Source organism: Anoplopoma fimbria, chromosome 3 (genome assembly GCF_027596085.1).
Source record: "Anoplopoma fimbria isolate UVic2021 breed Golden Eagle Sablefish chromosome 3, Afim_UVic_2022, whole genome shotgun sequence".
In the NCBI taxonomy this organism is placed as follows: domain Eukaryota; kingdom Metazoa; phylum Chordata; class Actinopteri; order Perciformes; family Anoplopomatidae; genus Anoplopoma; species Anoplopoma fimbria.
Window position 1 is genome coordinate 19985986 of NC_072451.1, and position 13003 is coordinate 19998988.

Below are 13003 nucleotides of genomic sequence, written 5' to 3' on the forward strand. Positions count from 1 at the left end.
ATACAAAGGGGGGAGGAGCAGATCCCTGAATCCAAGTGCTACAGGGAAGAACACTTTTCCAAAGAGCACAAACATCCAGCCGGTGCACGGACGGGTAGACTGGACCGCCAAATACGGAGGTCACCAGTAGCACAGCAGTCTGCTCTGCTCCACCAGTGACTCATGGGAAAAAAGTGTTTCCCACGAGTCTGTTGTTACATTTGCCCTGCTATTAAATATTGTTCAGTGTTTTACAAGTAACCCATAACTTATAGGGTCAGTATTTTTTTTAAATAATAGATAAGAAAGACAAAATAGTTATTCTTTTATTAAAGTGGGTGATTTTATTATTTTACTGCAGCAGTTACAAACTAAAAACATCACCTAACTGTATAAAATGTTTTACTTTTTTTCTTGTAGCTTTTCTCAAAAAAAGTTTTTATATTATTATTTTTGTATACAGAACCAGACTGTAATAGAAAGCCACATGAAGGGAATGTTTTTGAATGCACGGTATGGGGAGAACAAATTATATATTTTTAAGTCAAAAATAAGACACAAAAAAGGCATATTGAGATATTTTCAAGATTTACGTGGTTTCTTTTGCATTCCAGTGATGATCTTCACCACCATCAGTCCACTGAAAAGAAGTTAATTGGTTCAGTTTTGTCTCAGGTTTATTAAAGCAAATGTTAACAGTCTACATGGTGCAGAATATTGTAAATGGTTATCCAAGAAAATGTCAGAGGAAAATTAACATCTGTAAAGAAAGATGTGTACTACCTTGCTAAAGTCATTAAACCAGCTGGCATGAACTTCCAGGAGTTGAGAAATCTCAGTCCCATCACCACACCCAGAGTTCCTGAGGTGCCTGCAGGTAAACAGTGTTTGTGAAAGTTGCATTTGGACTGTCACAGTTTAAAAAATTTAACTTGCTCACCAAGTGAAAGCCAGACATTCTTGGGATTTTGAGATGCCAGATAAGCACCAACTGCAGCCAACAGGCCGAACAGGAGCCCTGCAGCCAGAGAGGTGGAGCTGCCTGGGGAGGAATAAAACAGTTTTAGGGATTATTTTGAAATCAAGTGGTAAGAGACTCCTGCTGTCTTTCACTTTTCCTTTCCAAGGCTTTGCTTGTCTGTGTTTGTCAGGTTAAAACATATTTTTTTGTTCAGATGTTTTAACTCTGTGTTTCAGATCTTAAAAATCTGAACAAATTGTGATTCGCATCATTAGAGAGTCATGTAAAGTGCTAGTGGTTGTGATAGTGATTTTGTTTGAGAAAATAATGCAAATCGAGACAAGCATCAGCACAGGTTTAGTTGACCGTCTTATTATTTTGAAATCAAGTGTTGAATGAAATTTGATGGATTTGACCACAAAGTTAAACTTCCTTAATGATTATAAAGTTGAATCCGAAACAGTTTCATCCAATACTGATTGATTAATCAAAATAATAATGAGCAGATGAACCATTAAAAAAATGATCAATAGTTGCAGTCTAATATAATATAGTTAAAAATGAGCTTCACCTCAAGCAGCAGTAAAATCCAGTTTTTTTTATTAATGCATGAGTAATAATAATCTATAATATAATATATTATAGTATATTAGTCACATGAGACAATTTTGCATTGAGTACATTTTCCTGATTATAGTTAATACCTTTACTCAACCTTTTCAATGCAGTTATTTTATTTATTACAGAGTATTTCTCCAGTGTCATATTAGGATCTGAATGACGCTACTCTCCTACCTGCTTTCACATAACCGATGATTCCTCCCACTGACACCAGAACAGCGTAGCTGAACCCGATCCAGTCTACAGCCATGTCCGGAAACCAGGAACTCTCTGCTGAAGTCAATCAGTTTATTATGAGCAATACTCAATTTACCAGCACTGCAGCACTATGTGGTTAACAATGGCAACAGAGAATCTGCCAATCATGTTTTACTGTCAAAATATAACAGCAATCATACTGAAAAACAACCCAAACATTAGTCTAACCTGAACTTTAAACACGTTTAAGTGAGCACCAGTTTACTACCTGGAAACTTCCGAACGTTCACGTAATGATCTCACTGCCGGCGTCATTTCAAAATAAAAATATTATATAAAGTTTTTTCAAATTGTTTATTTTGGTTAATATCTCATTCGTCTTCAACAGTGCCAAAGAAAATGAAGAAAAAAAGTGAAGCCTCGTTACTTATTCATAAATATCTTGACACAAAGACAGAATATATCCTTTAAAACATACATTCAGCAGCTGTGCTCTATCACCTCCATGTGGTAACTGTGAGTAAATGTTTTTGACAGTATAGCTCAAAATCAAAAGCAGTCAATTGATTATAAAACATTTTTTTTATTGTTGCCCATCTCATATTCCATTGTCATTTCTCTTCTTTTCAATGTTGACAGCAAAATATATTCACAAAATCTGTACTTTACAACCTCCCCGTGGCAACCACAAAAAAGCACATCCAGATATAAAACAGTCCATGATTGATAAAACGGATTGTTCCTTTTTCCATTTTATTTTCTGCCACCCTTTTTCTTCTTTTTGGGCTTGCTCTCGTCTTCTAGAATCACTTCTTCTGTTGCGATCCGTACTCTCTTTGTCTTTGAAAGCTCCTGCACGAGTTCTGTGGACAGAAGCAAACAGATTTATCTGGATTTTAGTAAGAGAAAGCTAAAAAACACCCAAAAAGACAGAAATCAAATGCCACAGAACACCCTCTAATATATTTAACTCAAATCTCTCCCATAATATGATGATGCAGAAGTGCAACGCAGGACAACTACCTTTAGATGTTGTTGCCTTAGTTGCAGGTTCCTCAGTGGTCTGCTGCACTGATGAAGGTTTCCACACAGCCAGGCATGTCAGTCTCGCTGTTGTGTTCACTTCCCCGAGGAGAGTGGGAGACTCCAGCTCCTGTTGGACAGTGCATTGCTAGATTAACCGCAGCTTGGCAGATGACAACAGTGTTGTTTTGCTAATCTTTGTTTTTAATTCCAATAAAAAGGTGTTATATGCCTGATTTTTTACTACTTATCTGATTATATTTTAATATCTTATTTTAGTTAGTATTGCTTTTAAAATAACTTTATTATTCTGCTTTGAAAAGTAGAATATTACAATAGGTAATGACGCTAAGGAATATTGTATTTTAAAACATAATCTGTGGCTGCAAATATTGAGTTTGGTTGAAGTTACAAGTAAATGGCTTATGCTCAAATGTTCATAAATACCACTACAGACGTGCCTCTTTCAGATGAAGTTTCCACATTTTGATGAATCCGTCGTTTGAAGCCGTTACCAGCACGCAGTAATCCTCCATCATGAAACTGTCAACAGCTTTCACTCTGTAATTACAAAATAAAAGCTTGTTCACTTACTTTTCACCAATATGTGAGGAGAGATTAAAAATAGACATGTCTGTAAGAGGAAGATCTTTTTAGCAATAAAAAATATAATTTATTTAATTCTTACAAAGAACAAGTCCAGTTCTCATCACATCATCAGAAGTTTGTTTTAAGAAATGCAGCCCCAAAATATAATGATATACATGGATTTGTATAGAAAAAAATAAACATTATGAATTTACCTGGTTTCATGAGCCTTAAACTCACACACCCATGTCTCTTTTCCCAGGTCACATAACCTCAAAATGTCATCGTCTCCTGCGACGGCCAAGATGGAGTTCTGAAATACAAGCAGGATTATATTAATTTTAACTTAAACTAATGTTGATTATTCCTGTCATATCTAAGTTCAAAGCAGATACTAATCATTTCAACCAGAAAAACATATAAATATTTGGCCAAGTTTCTAGTCAGAGAACTCACATTTAAGAACTTAACAGACGAGATCCTTTTGGGGTTTGTGACTGTTCCTATCACAGAGGCTGTCTCCAGGTCGTAGATGGTCACTGTGTCATTCACCACAGCCACATATTTATCCCCATCTGGAGACCATCTGACAATGTGTGCATCTGTTAAACGTTTGGAAAAAAGTTTTAAAGTCATTTCAAACATACTAATATTATTAAAAGAACTTAAACATTCCTGAACTTCAGAATCCAAAGGGGAGGCTTACTCTGCTTTATGTTTTTGATGAAGGCAGATCTTCCGCTAATTAGATTCCATGTTCTAAAAGGATAAAAAGAGATGCAACGTTCATTTTTGATTCCCTGATTAATTAATTGTCTGCCTCACAGACAGCAGAGCTGGGAACTTTACCTGAGAGTCTTATCTGTCCCAACTGAAAGTGCAAGTTTCCCCGATGGATGGACGGACAGCGATGTGACGTGACCTCTAAGGAAAACAAGAAGAAAAAGTAATATATTAACTTGTTCCTTCCAATAAAATACAAGACCGTAATCAAAAATCAAAACCCTGTTGTGATGTGCTTACTGGTGCGCTTTGAAGGATTTCAGACACTCCCACTTTTTCGTGCCCCACACACAGATGAGTCCATCCTCTCCTCCACTCAGTAAATGAGACGTCCCATAAAACTCCAGGCAGGTGATGGTGCCTGTGAAATACAAGGAAGTTAAGGGTCAGCTGTGCAGCCACAAGCTAGTGTCTTTACTTTATTTTCTACTTTGACAAACCGTAAAAAGCTAGATCAATTCTTTGATGACAATTTATACTTGCTGTTCCAGCAGTAAAGCAAATTATTTAAATCTATGAAGCTGTCTGGTTAAATATGCTGTAATTCAGACCCCCACAGCCATTTAAAATGGCAAATAATGAGGCAAAATCAGTTTGCTACAATACCTTTACCACAAATTGGAAAAGTAGTCGGGAAAACGTTGCATGAAATAGTGGGAAAGACGGATTAAAGCTACAGAACCTATACAACTGAGAACCTAAAAAACTCAGATAAACCAAGCCAATGAAAATATTTTCTAAAAAAACACTTCTATATAAAAACTAAATTCTTAGTTTAAAAGGGGACACATGAGTAATTATTTCTATGTTCAGAAAAAGTATGCAGCGGTTTTATCAAGAAATCTACGTTACATTTTTACTAAATGTATTTTGTTGTGGTTACAAGAAACCCCCCAAAAATCCATTATAACCATCCAAACATCCTCCATATCTACTGCATCCTAAATACTTTCATGAATGTTACCCCAGGCTACAGACATTCTTTGGGAAGCCCCTGTGGGAATCAAACCACAAATCTTAGTCCCACTACCTGTCAGCACACATGACTTGATGTAAAACAGAGGATGTACTGCAGATCCTCACCGTCATGCTGCAGCAGAGCTCCGTGCTCGGTCCTCTTCTTCATGTCGTACAGCTGGATGGTCTCATCTTTGCTTCCTGTGACAACAAACCTCTCACTGGCTGCAGCAGCTGATATGGATGCTGTGTGGGCGTGATGTGTGAAGTCTGCAGTAGCTGTCCACTCCTGCACGATGAACAAAAAAAACACACTTAATAATGGTGCTGAAACCGGGAGAAAATAAACCTAATATTTTGCCAATTGCCCTGCATGACTGCCCATCAATCCCAGGGACAGTTTGGTTTACAAATGACCATTCTTGGACAAAACATTTAAAAACACAACTGCAAAACAAGACACTCAAACTTACTTTCTCATCAGTTGTTACTCGGTAACCAAAGGCAATCTGCTCGTAGCTCCCAGCAATCAGTCCCAGCACAGCTGCCATGCTGCCACTTGTAGCAACCTAGCCTGCTAGTTAGCTTTCTGTAAACTTCAGCCTTTTTTCTGTCGCCCTATTTGGGCAACAGCTGTTAACAGCTACAAACAGTCAAAGCAGGGACCAACACGAGAAACGTGGAGACGATAAACAACTTAAACAACGTGGTGAAGCTATTTAAATATGAGTATCTACTAGCTCTTTTTGCCAAAACCACTTCCCAGTCCAAAACAACGTGTGTGGCTGTTGCGCATGCGTAAAGTCGACTTCCTCCTGTTCGGAAGTAGTGGTTTTCAGAGTAAAAGCAGTTTTGTCAATGTGTGTCAATGCAATTATGTATATACTTTTCAGAATGTAACTTTTCAAGTATGTAGTACTTGTAATCTCAAAGTAAAACAGGCAAAAATTGGCCCAATTTTGAGCAATTTTACAGACAATGTGATGAATGGGAAGTTCAGGCATTTTGAAAAAAATAAAATGTAATGGTTATGACAATAAATGAGTTTGGGGTGTGCCATCACAATAATTTGTAATACACATTTGTATGTGTTTACATATAATAAATTGATCATTCTGAAAAAAGCTTTTAATTTTTTTATCTTAAAATCGCATTTAAATTACATTAGAATATAATAGAATACGCTTGAGTTAATATGTACTCATATATCTTTTAATTATTATACATTTGTGGGTTTATGGTTGGGAGTTTAGACTTAAAACTGTCTATTTATAAATTATAAAAAACATAATCCCAACCCTTGTTATAACAACACGTTTTTTCTTATCTTGAATAATTTAACAAAATGAGATTTCAGTCCAGAGAAACCACTGGCATTCATACCTTTAAATTAATTAATCTGGATGCAGACATTTAAGACAAAACATTTAATAAAACTCAGTCCAAGTTTTTAAATTTATTTTCTATGACAAGCACAATGTATTCACAATAAGCCCACTGTAAATGATTAATATGTATTAATACAACTACAGGATGCGGTCCACCCTTGTCATAAAGGAGGGGAGGGGTTCGGAAGTCTTCGGGTCTTCTAATTGGCTGGTTCCCAATGGAAACGTCATGATTGACGCCTCAGATAACTGTGCGCATGATAGTTTTTCTGAGAAGATTAGAAGTCAGAAAAACTTTTCCCACTGAACGGAGTCATGGCGAGGAGGTAAGCTTTGATGAAAATTGCAGATACATCAGAATTACTTAGAATTGAAAATATTTATTCAGTATTTCTGTTATGTGCATGTTTCTTATCTTAATACTCGATGCTTTGTTTCTACTAAATACATAAATATTTGATGTAAACATCAGCCAAATTGTAACACAATACTACTCAGGGTCCTTCTTGATGTTAATAAGTGAAGTTTGTTAGGTTGTATTTCTTAAACACAGCTGGCCTTCTGGTTCAGACAGCAGCTGCAGATTGCAGGTTGTTTGTACAGTGGATGTCTGGATGAAGTGCGTTAGAGTTTGTGTGTGTTTGTTTGTATGTGAGAACTGCATGGTCTGGTTGTGATTAGTGTGTTGAAATGAACAACAGCACAAACAGGACCGGACTAGACTAGAAACAGACTTTGCTGCAATAAAAGTGTGTAACTGTCCCCCCTTGTGATATTCTCAACTGTAGCCTGGCCTAAATTAAGAACAGAGAAGTGTCTGTATTAGTAGGAGCTCTTTCCTGTCATTTGCTTCTTACTCAACTTTTTTTCTCCCAATGTGTCAAACATCTGCTGTTGGCAGGAAGGGGTTGGCAGTTATGAAATACTTATAACTGCATTATGCACTTTACCATGTAGAGTGAAGATGAGATTGAGCAGAGACAAAAGACTGCAACTTATCATGGTCTCACTTCATACCCTGAATTATATTTGTTTAGCAAAGTGGAGGGCACCATAAAACAGCATTTGAATGGTTCATCTCCCGTTACGACCTTTAACCAGTTGTAACTTTATGATGGAGCTGGGGACTTTTTGTAGAGCCAAGTTTTTCTCAACTGGTCCGTCAGTTTATTTTTCCCGCTGGCATTCTGTTTTCCCTCAAAAGAAAACACCAAAACAGGTCCCTGGGAACAAAATAATAAAACAACAGAAGGCCTCCAGCTGCTGTAGGGGCTTCAGTAAAGACTCTATTTAAAAAATTGCAAATGAAAGCATTTGAAGGTGATATTTTATCTCATCCCTCAAAGAACCTGCAAAATTGGCTCATTTTCTATGTAAAGCTGGCATGCACTCAGCCTTTTATTAATATGCAAAATAGTCAATGTGCAAGATGACCTTTAAAATCTACAATACTCAATACAATTTGACACATGTTTGAGTTGTTTAGCTCTTGTTTAGACAAACGTTGAGATCAACTAGTAGCTGCATTTGTGTGAAAAGGTAATATCACTTCACAAAAAAACATGCTTCCTCTTCACCATTAGTGGTAATTAGTCTGGCAGATCCTGTAGTCTGGTTTTATTTGCAGGGTTTATTGACATTTCTGCGGCCTCAAAATAATCAAATAAAATCAAAACTGCCAGCATGGATAGACTTTAGGGAAACTTTTTTCTTTGGTGATTTGGGTGAACTGACCCATAACTTCCAGGCAATGTAAACAGAAACATTGTGAATGGTATTAGTAATACATATCTGATGTAAAAAAGCCTAAATCTCTGCCATAAAAACAAAAAAAATCCTCTTTGTTAGTTTGAGCAGATTCCAAAACATATGCTTCAATGTCAGAAACAATTTAATTTTTTTAATTTAATATTGCACCAAATTCTGTTTTGTCTACCACTGCTACTCTTATCAATTCACTGTATTTATTTTCTTTGCCGTTTCACAGTCAACAAGCCAATCAGGAGCTCACTGAGGTGCTAAACCAACTCTGGGACCTGGATACCAACCGTCTCAAACCGAGGACTGATTACATAATTTCCCTTCAGGTCAGTATAAGCCTGCCTTCATCGCTTCTCTGCAATGCAAAACACTCAGAAATACATGCAATACATGCAAACCCCATGCAGTCAGTTTTTAATGTATTTTGCACATACACGCTGATGTCTGTCTGTGTATCTGTATCCGTTTTGCTCAGGGGAAGGCAGGTTATGTCGCTCAGGGCAGCAACTATGCCAGAGACCGGGCCAGGGCTCCGCTCTTCACGTATGTCAACGAAGACAAACTTAAAAGTATCGAGACATATTTACGTAAGAAGAAGTTCCTTTTTCCCCCCCATTGCACTTCTTTTGCTTGAACCACCAACATTATTTAAATATGCATGTGTTTTGTTTTTATCGCAGATTTCATCAACTTGCTGGACAACTATGAGTCGTCCACAGGTGTATCAGAGAAGGTGACATCAGAGGAGCTTCAGGAGAACAGGCTCTTTATCGACTCCATGATGGAGACCGATGTCATGAAGGTGCATTATCCATTATCGCAGTCAAACACACTGGTCCAACACAGCAGCTGTTTAAATCCCAAAGTGCTGACAGCTTCAAACTGCTTTTTACTGACCAGTTTGATGTCTTCAACACTGACACATTATTATAATTTTTCAGTTAAGGGCCAGATGATTTCCCATAACAAGAAGCCTAGAAAACTGAAAGCTTTAAGCATGATGGAAATGTTAAGAAACTAAGCTACAGACTGCAAAAAAGAGTTTACCTTCAATACTCTAGATTATTAGAAGCCATATCATATTGTATCACAATTTGAAAATACCATACTGTTTCTTTTTGTTAAATCCTTGACCTGATGTCTAGGGGAACACAAGGAGAAACATAGTTTACCCAACCTTTGAAAAAAGATGAGACCGACACAGTAAGAAAAAGCTACAAAAGCACCTTAAGTTGATGAGTGGCATTTGACATTGACAATGATTAACGAATAAAATTACAAACAGAAGAAAGTAAGGCTTCAGGGTTTCCTATGCCAAGATTATAAACAACCCACACTGGCTAGAAGATAAAAGCTCCATTATTCTACTGAGAACAAAAATATAATATTAAACATCAATAAAAGAGGAAAAAAGTTACGGTGTAGGACAATTTTTATTTTTTTTTTTATTTTTAAATTTACTTTTAATAAGACTTTCAAAAGTGTTGCTGATTAACAAAACAAAGTCAGTCTGTTAGCTATTCTTGAAACAAGTTCAGCCGTTATGGATATGTAGATGTTCAAATATCAGTTTTTCTGAGCACCTTTAGGACTTCCCTTCAATGTTTGCTTAAAAGTAAAAAAAAAAAATCTATCTTTATCATCTTAATGCTCTATTTCTGCACCATACTTTTCTTCTAAACCAGGGGTGGGCAATTATTTTTCCCAGGGGGCCAAATGAGCAACTGAAAATATTTTGGAGGGCCGGGCCAAAATGCCGAACTCAATTATGCATAATATACATTTTATTTCTATATAAAAAGCAGTAAATGGCATTGTTTTGACCGCTGGTAAGAGTGTATGTTATTATTTGGCAATTAAAAGGTGAGGTTAGCTTTCAAAAATATAATTTATTCAAATATAATTTCCAAAATGATAAACAAAATGTGAAACATTTGACTCATTTTCAGTCACATTAATAACAAAGGGCATTTTGAGTTTCATATACTATTGAAACAAGGATTTTCTTAGCTTTCTAAAGACATCACATCATCTTTGTAGCCAAAATAAACAAGACATGTCACTGAACTGTGTAACTGTGTAAAGAAAAGTGTCCCAGTTTTGTAGCCTTTTTGACTTTACATGCCTATATTAAACATTTAATGTTTTCAGAACTGTGCAAAAAGCATAGCAGTGCTGCAGACTCGACCATGCACTCTTTCACAAACTCCCCCTCCGAGAATGGCTCACTGTTCTGGGCGATTTTGTGGGCTATCATAAAGCTGGTTCTGGCATGAGCCGACATGTTCGCATTTTTCAGGGATGACACGGAAGGAAGACAGGTTGTCAATCACACGCATTTCACGTGCACTGTTGACGTGCACGATTGCGTGCACTGTGAGAATAAATGGGCTTCAAAATAAAAGCAATGCGGTTTTAGTCCACCCATAAGATAATTAGAAAATATGTTTTATTTTCTAATTATCATGTAATCTTTCGCGGGCCGTACAATGCCCAGGTCTGGCCTAGGGGCTTGACATGTCATCACACTATTTGTTTTTTCTTTATAGTGTGCTCACAAGTATCTGGTGAGGAAGGGGCAGTCGCCATCAGACCCTGGGCAGTTCAAGAGACAGCTGTATGACATCTGGTTCCGCCTCTACCACAGGGACAGGAGTGGAGGGTGAGTTTCACAACAACAGCAGGGAGCCACTGCGATGAAGAAAGACAAGATCCTGGAGGTTATCACACAGAGCACAGGTTTAGTCATCTACAGCAGGGGAGGCCAAACCTTTTTCACTGTGAGCCACATACAGGCAAATATAAAGAGTCATGGGCCAAACAATAGTAAATACGTAATTTTCAACCAGTTCACTGCAAGAAAACAGTGTTTCTAGACAAGAGAACCTCATGTGCCATAGAAATTAAATTATCTATCAAAATAACTTACACAACACTGCATAAACATTACAGTAGTTTATCGTTGTTCCCATATATTAAAGAAGTATTTTTTTGTGTCTGCTGCTCTTAAATTTAATTTAAATTAATTAAATACTTTACTTTAGCATATTGTCAGAGTGCCCACTTAAAATAATATGATCTGTAATATATAATATAATCTAAAAAAATATATAGACAAATAAATACAGTGATTAAACTAATCTGTTTGCTGTTTTGTGCTCTTTTTGAAGTTATCGTTAAGTCATAGTTACTGTTTGTAGTAATCCTGTTTTGACACTGAGAAAAAATAAATATTAATATGTGAACCAATGAAGAATACATTTTTGACAAAAAAAATAAACACAAGCTTTTCTGGAGCTTTTAACTACATCTCACAGTCTTCATTAGTTAATGAGTCGTTAATGTGGAGGGTCAAACGGCTCCACAAAAGGTAGTAATTAAGTGGATTTTCAAGTTTCTATTGTCAAACTATTATTTCAAAGGTCAGGAATGTACTTTTATTCTGAAGAATACATCCGAGTGGATGGGTTTAACCTCAATTTCGTTTGCTGCTCTGATGAAAATTTTGATTTTGCATTTATTTGATATTCAACTGCTCCTTTAAAGGAGAGTCCCAAGTTGTGTTACCTTTAGTGTTTTATCTAGCCAGCAATTCAAACACAGAAGATAAGAGGACATACCGTTTTAATCTCGGGATGAATGAGTGCATACATGGAGACATAATCAACCAATATTTGAAATATGTTGTCATTTTTCATTATAGAGAGGATTCCTGTGGGTTTGAACATGTGTTTGTGGGAGAAACCAAGTTCGGCAAGAAGATCATGGGTCTTCACAACTGGGTCCAGTTCTACCTGCAGGAAAAACACGACCATGTGGACTACAAAGGCTACAAAGCAAGGGACAACAAAGATACAGTAAGAAAACACTGTGTCATCATGTTGATTATGAAGAAAATGAACACACTGAGCAGAAATCAAATGAGCTTTTTTCGTCATTGTTTTACAGCCTGATGAAGACGACCATGTCCTGAACCTGCAGTTCAGCTGGAAAGGCTTGGTGAAGCCGATCGGTGGCTGCTTCATTGGTGTGAGTCCAGAGTTTGAGATAGCTCTATACACCATCATCTTCCTCATGTCTACAGAGAAGATGACATCTGTGGCCGTGAAAGTGGACGAGTACGTGCTGGAGCTGGTTGTCTATCGGCACGGACAATCCATCGGCACCTCCTACCCCAAACTGCTCAGCAGCAACCACAAGGATTTGTAAAATCACTCCACCAAAGCTGTCAGATGTCATGTAAACACTTTTAACCCTTTGTGTGACACTTTCATTTAATTCCTTGACAGTATTAAAACCTAAGACAAATCTGGATCAGGTTCTTTTTGCACTAACCGTCAGGCCTAAACTGTCTATAATAAGTTTTCAGCCTAAACCTTCTGATATGGACTGATATCGTACAAGGAGTATATCTTGTCATTATCATATATCTGTCTTGTTCTGTATACTATTACGGCGTAAATAAAAGTTTCTTTGTCTACAAAGTAGTTGTGACGTTTTTATTCTCCCCTGTTTGTGAAATAAAACCAGGTATTACACAATGTTTAGAGAGATGAAACAATAGAAGAGTTGGTGTGACTCTCTTTTTAAGATATAGAGTTTAACAATTTAGCACAAAACAACTATTTGGCAGCATTGCCTCAGTCAGCTTACATTACATTACAGTCATTTAGCAGACGCTTATCCAAAGCGACTTACAATAAGTGTATTCAACATAGGTATTCAAGAGAACTACTAGTCACCA

General features: G+C 36.9%; 3 protein-coding genes across 6 annotated transcripts; 1 reads left to right on the top strand and 2 right to left on the bottom strand.

The window, feature by feature from the left end:
- Positions 1 to 322: 322 nt before the first annotated feature.
- LOC129089111 (transmembrane protein 14C-like) lies at positions 323 to 2056 on the bottom strand. Of its 4 annotated transcripts, none has more exons than XM_054596466.1 (5): positions 1988 to 2056; positions 1736 to 1834; positions 920 to 1021; positions 763 to 850; positions 323 to 619 (listed from the first exon to the last, which is right to left on the bottom strand). In XM_054596466.1, the coding sequence occupies exons 2-5, from the start codon at positions 1809 to 1811 to the stop codon at positions 562 to 564; spliced, it is 324 nt and encodes a 107-aa protein (XP_054452441.1). In that variant the 5' UTR covers positions 1812 to 1834; positions 1988 to 2056; the 3' UTR covers positions 323 to 561. The 4 variants fall into 4 exon arrangements, with proteins under 4 accessions (XP_054452441.1, XP_054452443.1, XP_054452440.1 ...); XM_054596468.1 differs by having other exon boundaries at positions 1736 to 1831; positions 2028 to 2044; XM_054596465.1 differs by having other exon boundaries at positions 1736 to 1831; positions 1988 to 2043.
- Positions 2057 to 2126: 70 nt separating this feature from the next.
- pak1ip1 (PAK1 interacting protein 1) lies at positions 2127 to 5896 on the bottom strand. Its single transcript, XM_054596348.1, has 10 exons — positions 5584 to 5896; positions 5237 to 5399; positions 4394 to 4514; positions 4220 to 4294; positions 4077 to 4129; positions 3827 to 3972; positions 3586 to 3683; positions 3244 to 3343; positions 2783 to 2912; positions 2127 to 2622 (listed from the first exon to the last, which is right to left on the bottom strand). The coding sequence occupies exons 1-10, from the start codon at positions 5659 to 5661 to the stop codon at positions 2513 to 2515; spliced, it is 1074 nt and encodes a 357-aa protein (XP_054452323.1). The 5' UTR covers positions 5662 to 5896; the 3' UTR covers positions 2127 to 2512.
- An 861-nt stretch (positions 5897 to 6757) lies between these two features.
- On the top strand, positions 6758 to 12740 carry si:dkey-222f8.3 (Poly(U)-specific endoribonuclease-C-like). Its single transcript, XM_054596271.1, has 7 exons — positions 6758 to 6824; positions 8486 to 8585; positions 8735 to 8846; positions 8940 to 9061; positions 10809 to 10921; positions 11963 to 12116; positions 12208 to 12740. Exons 1-7 carry the CDS (start codon positions 6814 to 6816, stop codon positions 12466 to 12468), a joined length of 873 nt encoding a protein of 290 aa, XP_054452246.1. The 5' UTR covers positions 6758 to 6813; the 3' UTR covers positions 12469 to 12740.
- The last annotated feature ends 263 nt before the right edge of the window (positions 12741 to 13003 follow it).